This window comes from Hydra vulgaris, chromosome 01 (assembly GCF_038396675.1).
Source record: "Hydra vulgaris chromosome 01, alternate assembly HydraT2T_AEP".
Lineage (NCBI taxonomy): Eukaryota > Metazoa > Cnidaria > Hydrozoa > Anthoathecata > Hydridae > Hydra > Hydra vulgaris.
In genome coordinates, this window is record NC_088920.1 from 64,524,089 (window position 1) to 64,538,347 (window position 14,259).

At 27.1% G+C, this 14,259-nt stretch overlaps 1 protein-coding gene across 1 annotated transcript in view; it reads left to right on the top strand.

Moving 5' to 3' along the window:
* The first annotated feature begins 1,718 nt into the window (after positions 1-1,718).
* Positions 1,719-14,259, top strand: part of LOC105846279 (cyclic GMP-AMP synthase-like receptor) — a 39,350-nt gene continuing 26,809 nt past the window's right edge. Inside the window, exons 1-2 of the mRNA XM_065788937.1 lie at positions 1,719-1,803; positions 9,524-9,763. Coding sequence (XP_065645009.1) covers positions 9,577-9,763 — 187 coding nt within the window. The 5' untranslated portion in view covers positions 1,719-1,803; positions 9,524-9,576. The remainder of the gene's footprint in view (positions 1,804-9,523; positions 9,764-14,259) is intronic.

Genomic DNA, 14,259 nt, shown 5'->3' on the forward strand with positions numbered 1-14,259 from the left:
TATATATATATATATATACATATATATATATATATCAGTGGCGGATCCAGCATTTTTTGATCTTTGAGCTAACTTCCGGGCATATTCTCAACTAGTCTTATATTTATCGACAATTTTTAAGTTTCATCGTATTATCTTTCAGCGTTCAAAAATTATGACCATATAAAAATTACAACCCCCTCAAATTGAGGGGGGTTTGAACTTTATATGGTCATAATTTTTGAAAGCTAAAATATTTTACTATGAAATTTAAAATTTATCGATGAATACTAGTTTAGTTAAAAACGGTTCAAAAAATATTTCATCAACTTGTTGCTCTCATGTTTGGGGCAGATGTAGCAAAAATTTTGGGGCTTTTTTGTTCCCAGCCTCCAATCATCGCAATTTTTTGCAAACCCTTATTATTTGACATAAGTATAAACATGTAAATGTTTGGAGTTAGCTCCATGTCTGGAAGTTAACTATCTCAAAGATCAAAAAATGCTGGATCCGCCATTTTATATATATATATATATATATATATATATATATATATATATATATATATATATATATATATATATATATATATATATATATATATATATATATATATATATATATATATATAAATGAGTGATCAAAATAATAAAACTTCAATTTGTACCAAAAATTAAATTATAGGAAGTCGCAAATGTCTTAGGTACTGTAAATTTTCACACATTTGTGGAATTTGCTGACACTATTATAAAAAGAATTCTTTAGAAATGATTACTTATGCAATTTAAAAAAAAATATTTTTCAAAAGGGGGATTTAATGTAACTATTATTTGTGCTTATTTATTTTTATAGTTTTTTAGGAAAAACTTATTTTTGTGCCATCATTTAGAAATTAATTCGGATTTTTTTGCTCAATAAGCATTCTTGGTTTGCATGAGTAATTATTTCAAATTTTTCTTGTAGGCGTAGTATGCATGTTTTGAAAATATTGTTATATGCAGGCGCTATTTTTAATTGCACTGTTCTTTATAGAACATTGAGGACTCTATTTTGTATAATACACTTTAAAAGTTGTTTATATATATATATATATATATATATATATATATATATATATATATATATATATATATATATATATATACATATATATATATATATATACATATATATATATATATATATATATATATATATATATATATATATATATATATATATATATATATAAATTAGTAAAAAATCACTTAAGAAAAATTTATCTCATTAAACACTGTGTTTCATCAATAAAGACTCATCAATTATAATTTACTAATTTATAATTGCTCTGTTCTTTTAAAAACATTGAGCAATTTCAAACAATAGTCTCACAGTACTTGGCATATTTACGCAAAACCAAAGAAATTCAATTTCTTTGGTTTTTCCTAATATTTTATTTCAATAATTTCAAATTGTGAACCATTTTGTTACAGTTTATAACTAATACAGCCTAATATTTGAACCTTTTAATACTTTAGAAAAACCTGATCTAGTAAAAATGATATAACATTTCAAAACTTTCCTTATAAAAACGCTTATTTCTTATAAGGTAGTTGAACTTTTAAATCAATAAGAAAAATTAAAAGAACTTGAAGAAAAATTAAAAGAACAGCGTGAATTAGTATATTTTTATGCTGAGGGTGATTGTTCTAGAAAAGTATTTGTTCACAAAGTATGTTTGTAGAATGAATCATCGACAAACATTAAAAAAACAACGTTACCGCTCGCAAAAAAAAAAGTTCCAAAATCGATTTAAAAACACTCGAACAAGAGGCACCAATCGAAGTACGTATTTAGGTTCGCTATATTTTAAATCTTTTTTGTTCTGGATATATATTATTTTGTCTTATTTCAATTTTTTTTTTTTTTTGATTTTAAATTTTATATTTTAAAATGGAGAACAACTTTTCTACAAAATTCAACTACGAAGCTTTAAAGCTTTGTAGAATTGTGATATTGACAATGGAATTTTTTTGTGTGAAAAAGCTTTTCAACTGAGTATTATCAATCTCTGAATCTACTCATTTTCTTTCTCATTCGAAGTATGAGTAAAATATTTTACTTCATAACTTCCCACGATTTCAAAGTTTTCTGCCTTACAGAAACGTGGCTTAAAAAATAATGAAAAAAACGCTCGTTTTGAATTAGCCAATTATGCATCAGTTCATCAATCGCGTCAAAATCATGCTGGTAGTGGAGTGAGTATTTTTATTTGCTACTCTTTAAATTTTATTGAGTAATGATTTTTGCGTGAACGAAATAGTTTGTGATTCCGTTATGCATTGAAATAATAAATAAAAAAGGGTTGAAACATTTTTGTAAACTCTATTTATAGACAACTAGGTGGAAACTTGAAAAGTTTCAAAGCTCACATTAATAATTTTCTGACTAAAACCCGTAAAAATCGGAAACATGTATACTTAGTTGGAGACTGGAGACTTTAACATAAATATTTTAAATTATGCATCGAAAAATGATGCTAAATGCTTTATTGACACCATTTCGCCATATAGTTTTATTCCAACAATAAATAAGGCAACAAGAATAACAAAGACATCGTCAACATCAGTAGATAATTTAATAACAAACGATTTTCACAATTGCTGCGTTAGATTAGGCATAATTAAAACCGATGTAAGTGATCATTTCCCTATTTTTCTAACCACGAAAAACAAAACATTAAAAAATAATTTCCTTAAATAAAAATATTGGTGCGTAAAATCAATGAAAATTTCCTAGCACATTTTCGCCATCTATTCAAAAACTCGGTTGATTGGTACTTATTGTATAAAATACAAAATGCAAATAATGCTTACGAATTATTTCTCGCGTTTTTCAGTAAACAATATCGTAAGGCATTCCATTTAATCGAACAAAATTTAAATTCTAGGACTATTTTCAATCCGTGGATGACAAAAGGTTTAATCAAATCATCAAAGATAAAACAAAAACTATATGAAAAATACATAAGACATAAGACATACTACATAAGACATACTAAGACATAAAACGTATCTTAATGAAATAATATACGAAAACTACAAAAAGTTGTTTGAAGTTTTTAAAAAAAATCATATTATGAAAAGCTATTGGAAAAAACTAATGAAAAAAAAAAAAAGCTATAATCAAAGAAATAATTGCTAAAAATATGTTGATTAAAAACAACTTGCCACAAAACTGTTAATTGATGAAAAACTTGTTTATTATAAAAAAACCATAGCTGAAAAACTAAACAGTTTTTCTTGAGACTGGTCTAAATCTGGCGACTAAAATTCCATCAAGTACCATAAACTCACCTTATTTGAAACTTACCTCGAAACAGCAAATAATATTATGACAGAACTAAATTTAAATATAAGAGAGTTGCGTAGTGCTTTTTCCACTCTGAAAAATAACAAAAGTGCAGACATAGATAAAAATAGCGTCAATTTAGTTAAATTAGTCTTTGATATTATTATACCCTTATCGTTTCACATTTTTATTCTCTCATTAACGCCTGGTATTGTATCAGATAAACTTAAAATAGATAAAATCACAACGATTTTTTAACTCTGGTGAAATAACAAATGTTTCAAACTACAGACCTATTTCTGCCTTACCTTGTTTCTCTAAATTGCAAGAACGCATTATGTTCAATAGGCTTTATAATCATTTAGTATCAAATAATATTCTGCACAACAAAAAATTTGTGTTTAAAAAAATCATTCTACGGATCACGCGGTAATTGAACTTGTAAACTTTGTATACTTTTAATAAAGATTTTTTTATCTTAGGAGTTTTCATTGATTTATCCAAAGCATTTGACACTGTCAATTACAAAATCCTGATAAAAAAATTAGAACTTTACGGAGCAAACAACTTAAACTTACTTTGGTTTAGAGACTACTTGACTAACAGGAAACAATGCATAACCTATGAAACAAGTGAAACAAAAAAAAAAAAACTAATAATGACGACGCTGACAATTCCAATCTGTTTTATTCACACAAAGATATAAAAGTTCTGTTTAAAAGTTTTAATGAAGAATTATCTAAAGTAAATGAATTGTTTGTAAGTAACCGCCTTTCACTAAATGTAGGAAAAACAAAATTCGTCTTGTTCCACAAACCAAATAAAGTTGATAATATTCCACTTAAATTGCCAAATCTTTTATACAATAAAACAGAAGTAAAAAGGGAATCTACTGTTAATTTTTTAGGAGTAATTCTTGATGAAAACTTGCCATGAAAGTTTCATTCAATCCATTCTTAGGCATTTCATTCAAACCATTTTTAAATACTGGGGCTCTAATGAAAATTTATTTTTCATTTATTCACGGCTATCTTTCCAACTGCAGCAATGCATGGGGAAGTACAAATTACGGAAACCTCAAAAAGCTTTATAGTAAACAAAAGCATGCTTATAGGATTGTATTTGGGGTAAACAGAACTGTGTATTGCGAACCACTATTAAATCGTTTTAAGGGCTTAAATATTTATAAACTAAACTTTTGTTGTTGTTATTGTTATAATTATTATTATTAATATTATTACTATTACTTTTCATGTTTAAAATCATTGATCAACTTGATTATCTCCACATTGATTATCTCCACTTGATTATCACATTGATTATCTCCACTTTTATTTCTATCATACTTTTGTAAAATATCTCATCATCCGACAGAGTTTTTGATGAATAACTTTGTTGTTTCGAGAATTAATTTTAAAATGAATTCTTATCGAATTCAACATCGAGGACCTATATTATGGATAGTTTATTAAAAAGTTCAATAAAGAACACTACTTACTAGAAAATTTTAAAACGGTTTCTAAAAGAATCTTACTTCACACACCTTGTAAAGTTTGGGTCATAATACCAAATACTTTCCATCAAAACTATTTGAACCCTAGAAAGTACATGCTAAGCCAAAATGCCTAATTTTAAAATCTAGAATTAAAATCTTGAAGAGATATTCACTTTTTAAAAACCACATTGTAAGTCCTAGAAAAACCTTTTTTTTTAAATAAGTATTTTATATAAAAAATTCTCCAAATTACAAACTTCAAACAATCCAAGAACAGATTCAAAATGTTATCCTTTAAACATAAAATTAAATTTTATTATTCTAAACTTCATATAAGCCAATTCAAAAGAATTTTTAATAATCATATTGATTTACAAAAATTCTGTGCCAATAACTTTAAAACTTTTTGCTGTTGTAATCCAAAATAGAGTTCAAAAGTTGTTTGGGGTAATCTGGGTGAGAGATATCACGCTTATATCTCTCCCGATGGGTTTTAAAGTAAGAGCCATTGTCTCAGTTGCCTATTCACTGAAGAGCCCAAGTGCCATGGTTCTTTTTGATGAGTTGTTGCACATGGGAAAAGGTTGCATAAGCTTTTGGTGTAACTGAAATTTTCAACTTCAGGTTACTTGTCTTGAATTTTTTGATTCCCTTGCTTTACCGATTACACAATTGTACATGTAAAGCAAATTTTTTTGAGTTGGAGGCTAGTGACTTAATGTACATTAGTGCGGGTCAAATTTTTTTTTTTAAGAAGCAGCATATTGTGGGGGGTTCCTGTATATGTGTATAGGATGTATACCAATTTTTAGGTCTGTGCTAGTCTCCGTAGGGGTCGCACACAAAATCTGATTTTTAAGCATTTTAAAGAAAAAGGGGTATAAGAAACTTTTATATTTAACTATTTTATAATTGTTTTATTTTATTTTATATCATTGTAATGAATTAAATATACTACAAAAATGTTCTACTAAAATTCTGTTTAGGTATTTTATTAGAATAGGGGATTCAAGATGTTTAAAAAGGATATAAGCTTTAAAATGCTTTCTGTAAAATGCATTTCCATTGCGCTTTCCAATCAAATTTAGGCATTTTCCCCCTCGACTCCAACAGGTTATTACACATTTGTGACTTTTTTCATAGCCATATATATTTTCTGATGCCTTTGTACTCAAACTATTCTTTTCATATTCTGACTATGACAAGGATACTTTGGGATACTTAATGGAGTGTCATTGGCTTTCAAAATATCTTCATTTGAATAGTTTTAATTCAGTAAAGGTGGTTAATGAGTTTCCTCAATGTTCCAATTTATTAATTCACAGTAATCTATGACTCCAAGATTTAATGTTGTAAGAAGTTTGAAATGTCTATTGGATTCGCTAGTAAACCTGGATTCAAGTATCTTTTGAATGGCTGTAGTTCTAACTTTCATCACTTATCATTGCCAATAAAATGTTCTCTGGGTTAGCGAAATATGAGTTTTGCTTCAAAACTTGCTCCCTTACCTCATATTTTACATCAATAATTGCATTTTTAACTAGTTGAGCAATATATCAAAAATTTTGAGCACCATTGAATGCCAAATAATTTGATTTGATTTGGAACTATCCTGGTGCATAGCATTGCATAATTATTGTAACCAAGTCAATAAGTTCTTTTGTTGGCTTTTCTGTAGAAATTTATAAGCGTAGAATACGATTTGCTCTTGTGAGCCACCGAGCATGATGAATGTTTCCGGGAGAGGTTTTAGAGATTTCATTTGAAACATCTCCTGATTGAATAGATAAACAGATACTGTAAAGATATTTTTGATCTGAACTTAATTCACTAAAGATATTATCTGGAATTAAATGAAAAAAACCATTGATTTTTTTGAAAGAAACTACTTCTAAATTAGTTAAGTCTTCTGTTATGTTTTTACCAATTTCTCCTTTAAATGATCCAGGGCCAGAAGTTTTTCCATCAATCAACTCAAATACATGTTTAAAGGGAAGTTCATTTAAATGTAGTTGACAAACGAGCCACTTCATTGGTCTATCGAATTCTGTTTCAATTAATTTTATCACTCCTCCAAATTTTCCAGTATTTACTACAGTTACATCACATAAGACAGCATTTAAAGAACCGCTGCGGCCAGCTTCAAATATTAAATGGAGAATTTCATTAGCAATGCAGCGAGAAGTTCCATTATCAGATGTTAGATGATCTATATAGCTTCTGCTTGGTTCTCTAACAATTGTAATATGTTCATCTTTAATTATCCCTGCAGTTGTTATTGTATTGTCTTTTCTTCCATCAAAACCAATACATTGTAATTTCAAATTTTCGCATTTCTCTCATTTACATTTTTTTGTCCAACACGAAGTCTTTCTCTTTCTACTTTTTTCCTATCAAGCTTATTTGATTCATTTTGTATACCCATGTCTTTTAGAGCAGCATTGACAATAGCAGCAGTTGCTCTGCAACTGACACGATCTGCTATGATTGCTAGTTCATTGTAATGAAACCTATTTTGATTACATTTTTTTAAGACATTAGATTCGTATAGCTTGTCATATTCATTATTAGATTCATCTAATATGATATTATCCTCAGATTCATAAAAATTGTCATTGGTAATTTGTCTATCAGTATCTTTCTCAACATTTGTATGTATATTTAACTGTTTTTTTTTCTTTTTTCAGTTTTCTTTAAAGTAGATGTGTAGGCACGATCAAGTAGTCCAAGTTGATTTGTGCGTTTCTTTTGCCCAACAAACGCATCCCATTTTTTTATTGGAACTTTAAAAGTACATCTGCATTTTTCTCTTTCTACTCCTAAGTCATAACAGTTGCATGAACATATGTCAAACATGTTGTCAAAAGCTTTCAATTTGTCATAAAAATTAGCGTTTCTTCTAAGTCTTGAAGTTTTATTTAAATTGGATTCTTTTTCCATTAATCTACATACTTTTGAGAATACTCCCTCTGTTTCGATTTTTGGAATACTGAATTTATGCCAAATATTTTCAATTTCAGTGGTAACTAATCTGTAACATTCATGAGCAGAAATTGATCCTTTGCCTTTAGCATCTTCATTTCTACGAACATAATAGCAATATTTCACAACATCTCTTTTTGTAGGAATCATTGCAGTCGGAAATTTAGAACCTTGTCCAAATGTTAAGTTGTCAGTTTTACTGCGAGTATGAAATGTTGCTATGATACAATGTGTTGCTTATTATTAGTTATATTTTATTTTCAATTACTGAAAATAAAAAGTAGGCAAATATATATACAAACAATAAATATACTATGTATAGAGACTAAAATGCAACAAATAGAATAAACCAAAAAATTACATAGTAGCATAGCAAAAGCTCTTTTGCTGACATGATATCATATTTTGCTGACATGATATCATATTTTGCTGACATGATATCATATTTTGAAAGATGATGAAGTTAAAAATTTTGAAATTGAAAATTTTTTTTTACCTTAAGTTTTTATGTAAATAGAATGTATACCCCAAAAAAAAAAATTGGGGGGCAAAAATTAGGGTGTGTGGTGCAACCCTAAGGGGAGGGGGTGTAAAATAAAATAAAATTAGTCTACATAGTTTTTATACCAATTAAAAAACTCCACATAGTGATGCTTGTCAAAATTTAAAAAAAAGTATGGTTTTGACCCGCCCTAATGTACATTATGCAAAGAAAGTAATTTTCAAGTTATAGTCAGTTATTTGACGAATATATATATATATATATATATATATATATATATATATATATATATATATATATATATATATATATATATATATATATATATATATATATCTATATATGTATATGTATATGTATATATATATATATATATATATATATATATATATATATATATATATATATATATTTAAGAAATCAGTCGGGTGCTTTTTAAGGATTCACCTCACTCATTTTATTCGTAGGATCGCCTCTGATTATACTGAACACTATAATGGCATTGTTATACTTACGTATAAATAACATATAAGATCGTTGGGTGGTAAAAAGTTTATTTGTGCTTTTGGAAGTGATTCAGTTTCTAGCGTCATGTTGAGTTGCATCAAAAGCATTGCACGGAATATTTAATTTTTACAGAAATGTACTCGAGTTTAATTTTTACATTACAACTGCCTTGCAAGTATATTACATCTTTAAACGTGTCGTTGCAACACAACTGTCTTGCAAGTAGATTATTTCTTTTGACGTACCCTTATATCACAATAATAAAAATATTAAAAATTTCGTATATTGGAAAATTTTAGTGACATAAAAGTTTATCTTCTCCCGTTTCAATGACTGTGGAAAAGTTTCTTTCTTAAATATTAAATCTATTTCCGTGTTCTAAAACGGAAAGATATATTAACATTTAAAATAATATTTGTCTTTAGAAACGGATAATACGCAAAAAGATGCGTCGAAGAGTATCAAAGTTATACAAAAGAAGAGAGTTATATTTATAGTTACCTAAGTTGTAGATATTTGCTGAGGATTAATTTCTCTTTAATAGTAGAGAGATACTAATCCTTATTTTATGGAGATACTAATCCCCATAAAAACTACATTGTAGTGGTTTTTAAATTTTATCATAATACTACAAGCAACGTAAATAAGAGTTGGAAAGTATATAAAACTGAAACTTTTAAATAAACAAATGTTAGTACATATTTAAAGATTTAAATTTATATATTTAGATAAAACCCTGAGTCGTGAATATAATTAAACTAAAAAAAGTGTATATATAAATATGGCTTTAAATAATTTGGAATGGTGTAGAGAAAAAACAGTATGCAACGCCATTGAGCGCTTTCATAGGTCTAAAGCAACTGTGCCAGACATTAATAGACCAAAAGAAGATCTTAAAGAAATTATGAATTTACTTGGAGACTTTTTGAAGGAAAACTACAATTTATGTGACAAAATTTGTTACGCAGGTCAGCTTTTTATTTTTTATTTACTCTTTATTATTGTCTGCATTTCTAATAATAATTTATTTTTGAATGAAGATTTTTAGGGTAATCATCAAATTTGTTTTCATTGTTAATTAGCCAAAACTAATCAAAAATTAAACAAGATTTTAGAGAAAAACCTGCCACAATTGAACGTCAACTGAACGCAATTTTAGGCGCAAACTGATCATGATTATACTAAAGTTTAAGTGCAAAAGCTAATTATGGTTAAACCTTAACAAGCGGTTAATGTATTTATTACAAAAACAAAAGGCTTTCTTCTCCAGCCCTTTTTCTTTCTTCCTATAAAAATTTGAAATATTTAAAATAGTAAAAATAAACGTGTAAGGTAATTTAAGATTTTTGTATTTAGCTAAGGGTGCCTCCAATCTGTTTTAATCTCATATTAAAACTCTCTTTAAAGTAGTTAATGATGAAGTAAACTAAATGAATGGTTTATTTGTAAAAGATTCTCACTTAACGTTAACAAAACTAAGTTTATTCCCGATTTTAAAATTAATGATATAAATATTACTAGACAAACATCTGTAAACTTTTTGGGTATTATTTTAGCGCTGCGTCTGAAAATGTCATATCTGAAATTATTACCCTCCCTACGCCACAGGTAAAACTGATATTGATTTGTACGTTTGCAAACACAAATTAGAAAGTATTTTTTCTTTATGCAATCTTGTATAAGTGTGCGTGACACATAAACATAAACCGAGCCTATTAGAAACATTGATCAATCTAGAAAACTGTGTGAAGGAATATTTCTTAACCAAACACAATTAGGGATTTTCTCAAATGGGGTGGGTTTTGCGTATGAGATTTTGGTGCCATCTTTATAGGGAATAAATGAATCAAGATGTTATAACAAAATAGTATATAAACTCTATCTATTTTAATAAAAGACAATACCCAGTAAACACACAAACGTCTACTAAACGTCAAAACAACGTTTCAATATAACTTTCAGATTTGGTCAATTATCCGTTTAGAATGAAATCCAGATTAACGTTTAGAACAAACGTCCATAAAACATCTATATTCGAACGTATTTTAAACGTCTATTATAGGATTATTATACGTATATAAAGCGTTTAGATTTAGTCTAAGTAAACGTATATTAAACTTGTCTATTAGTTTCTTTGATTTAGTTAACGTAAGTTTATTTTATTTAAGTTTTAAAACTAATTTAAGTTAAAATTACGTTATAACTTTTTCACTTTTTATAAGTAATAAGAGCTATGTAGGTCGTGAAATTTATAAATAGGATTTAGTTATAAAAGATCTGGTCTTATTTTTTATATTTTTTATAACTATTATAATATGTTTATAAACTTTCATAATAAATTTTATAAACTTTATAATATATACTATTTATAAAGTTTAAAACTTTATAAATAGTTTTATAATTTTACAAAACTATTTATAAAGTTATAGACTTATATACAACGTTTTCATATTGTAAGGATTTAAAGAAAAAATGTTTGTGCACTATACTTGTTTATGTTTCGATAATTAAAAAAATTAAATGATCAAGCTTTTCGCAGTGGAAATATTATATTAAAAAATTTCTATCAAATAGTTTTTAAACTTAATCTCATTAGCAGAAAAAAAAAATTTTACATTAAGATTAAGTCAAAGATTACTTTTAAAATTAATAAACCCATAAACAAATATTTTGGATCACTGGTTTATGCATTATCAAAAATCTTCCTAGAATACCATCTATCACTTGTTTATCATGCACCTGTTTGTGCAACATCATCTTCAACATTCGTATCCTGATCGTTTGATTTCGTAACCTGATTTGTAACCGCAAAAAACTAGGGTAAATTGTTAGCATTTTAAATGTACATTCATAAATTAAAATTGGAGTTACACAGAACAACTTTACATATAGAGGATTTTCTGAATGGAATTTTTCCGAAATTTCCTGTACCATCCATGTTTATTTTCGACATTAAAAATTTCGCAACATTGTGCCATTTTATATACAGTGGCTTTTACCAGCTCTGTTCTACCAATTTTCTTTAGCAAATGTAACTAAATTAAGCTAAAATGCATCTAAAATAAAAAAATAAAAAATTTATTTATCAAACCTCTTGATTAATGCAAAGATGAATACCTACTGTTAGACTATCATACTAGCGCTTACAAAATGAATTTAAACTGTTTATAAAACTTACAAAAAAAGTTTTTGCAGCAGGACTTGCATAACGAGAGCCCAGCAACTCATATTTTTTAACTGTGTCAATGTTGCGATCAATAATTTCTAAAATATCTGAGTCCATTAATTTGTTGGCATTTAGGAAGGTAAATTGTCGCGATGAGAGATTTTTAACTTCCATGAATTAGAATGGCGCTCCCAACACTCGTTTATTATTTATTAATCAGTCGTTTTGCTTTCAGTTGTTGTAAGGAAGTGAATCGTGAAAACGCATCTAAATTAATTATTAAGCCAATAAAAAGTAATTTTTTAATAATTTTTTTTTATTTCGTTTTAATTATGCCTATTTAGACCACGTGACTTAAGCTGTTATGTGAGTCTTCTGACCAATTGCTATATTACTATATTATAATATAATAAACGTTTATTAAACGGCGATCAAACGTTTAGAATAACAGCTTATAGTAGTCAATATTGCAAACGTTTGATTGACCTTTAATAAACGTATAAATTAATTTAAAGCGTAGATTTTAAATCTATAAATGTTTACGTTTAGTTAAGGTTGATTATAGGTTTACAATATTGACTAACATAGTCGGTATTCTAAACGTTAGATCGACGTTTAGTAAACGTTTATACAAAAATATTTGAAATATACATTTCAAATCAAGCCTCGATTTTTAGTCAATAATAGGTCGCTAAACGTTTTATCTATTTTTTGACCAATTTCGACTAAATATTAGCCAACTCTGAACTCTGTGTTTACTGTGTTACTCTGTGTTGATACTCCAAATAAAAAAAAGATTTACATGAGTTATGTTTCAGAATGAACTGTATCCTTTTTTAACTCAAAAACTAAAAAGAAAAGCAGAAAGTATGTTTTAAATACTATATTCAAAAAGTGTTTTAAAAAAAGGAGAAGGCACTTTAGGACAACAACAAAATAGGATTATTTACTTTGTTGAGCAGAAAAATTGTGAGTGTCACAGCTTTAACTGATTTTAGTTCACCTAATACATTGTTTGTAAGAGTACTTATAAAAAATCTCACGGAGAACAATTTCATCCTGCTGTAATATTATTTAAAAATAAAATTCCACAGAAATCTTATTGTGAATGTCCAGTTAGTATAAGTGGGCTATGTTGCCATGCTCTTGCATTATTTCTAAAAAACTTTTATAAAATTAAGGAAAAAATGTTATCGCTTTCATGTACTGCAAAAAAAAATAGATAAAAATTAGCACATAGAAACAATTGTTGTAGCAGACCCAGAAAATTCAAAATTCAAGAGATATTCTAAAAATAAAAAGCAATATAAAGTCTAAAACAAGATACGAAAATTCCATTTGAGCCACATTGTTACAAAGTTTTATTTAAGTCAAGTGTAAAATCTTCATAATTATTTTGACCTCAGCTATGGCTTTACACAAATGGCTGCTTGTTGCTTGGTAGATCAGCATTATATCAAAGAAAAAAAGAACTTACAATGCTGACCATGTTTCTCCTGATCTTAAAACGTTAACCACAATAAAGTATAATATTAATAATGTATAATAATTAATGGAAAAAAAGATTTATGCTATTCCTAAAAATATATATTAGATCGTGATTCAACAAGTACTTAAAAAAAAAAAATTCATCTCAATTATTATTAACTAGTATTAAAGAAAATAATGTTCATAAAACAAATATAAAAAATAACAATATATCTGCAAGCAATAAAAACAATAGTATTCAATAGAGGAAAAATTGCAGAAATCAATATTAACGTTCAGAACATGTACCCTACTGATCCTATTAAACTTCCTATTAAATTAGAAAAAATTTTCAGTAAAACTAAATAGCTGTTAGTCAACATTAGGCGTATTATGAACGTTCAAAAAACGTTCTGAACGTCTTTTAAACGTTCTAAAGACGTCTTTTTAGGACCAAATGCCGGCTGGGATTAAACCACTACGCATCCATATTAATATATTGGTATTTAAAATTCCTGGAGTAAATTTTAGTACGACGTTAAAAATTTAAAAAAGTTTATATATTTTAGTCTTTTAACAAAAAAAAAGTAGCACTCTATAAATAGTATAAGGGGTGCCCTATGTAAAAAAAATTTTGAACCACCCAAATTTTTTTTTTTTCCATTTTAGTGTTTGTGTACAATGTAAAAATTTTTTTTTACTGAAGTAAACAAATTTTTTTAGTAGCTATTCTATAGTCCCCTCATTGCCCTTAAACAAGGTAACAGATCCTTAATATTAATTAAAAAAACTGTTTTTACTACTAAGTAAATGACATTTATCTAAAAATGT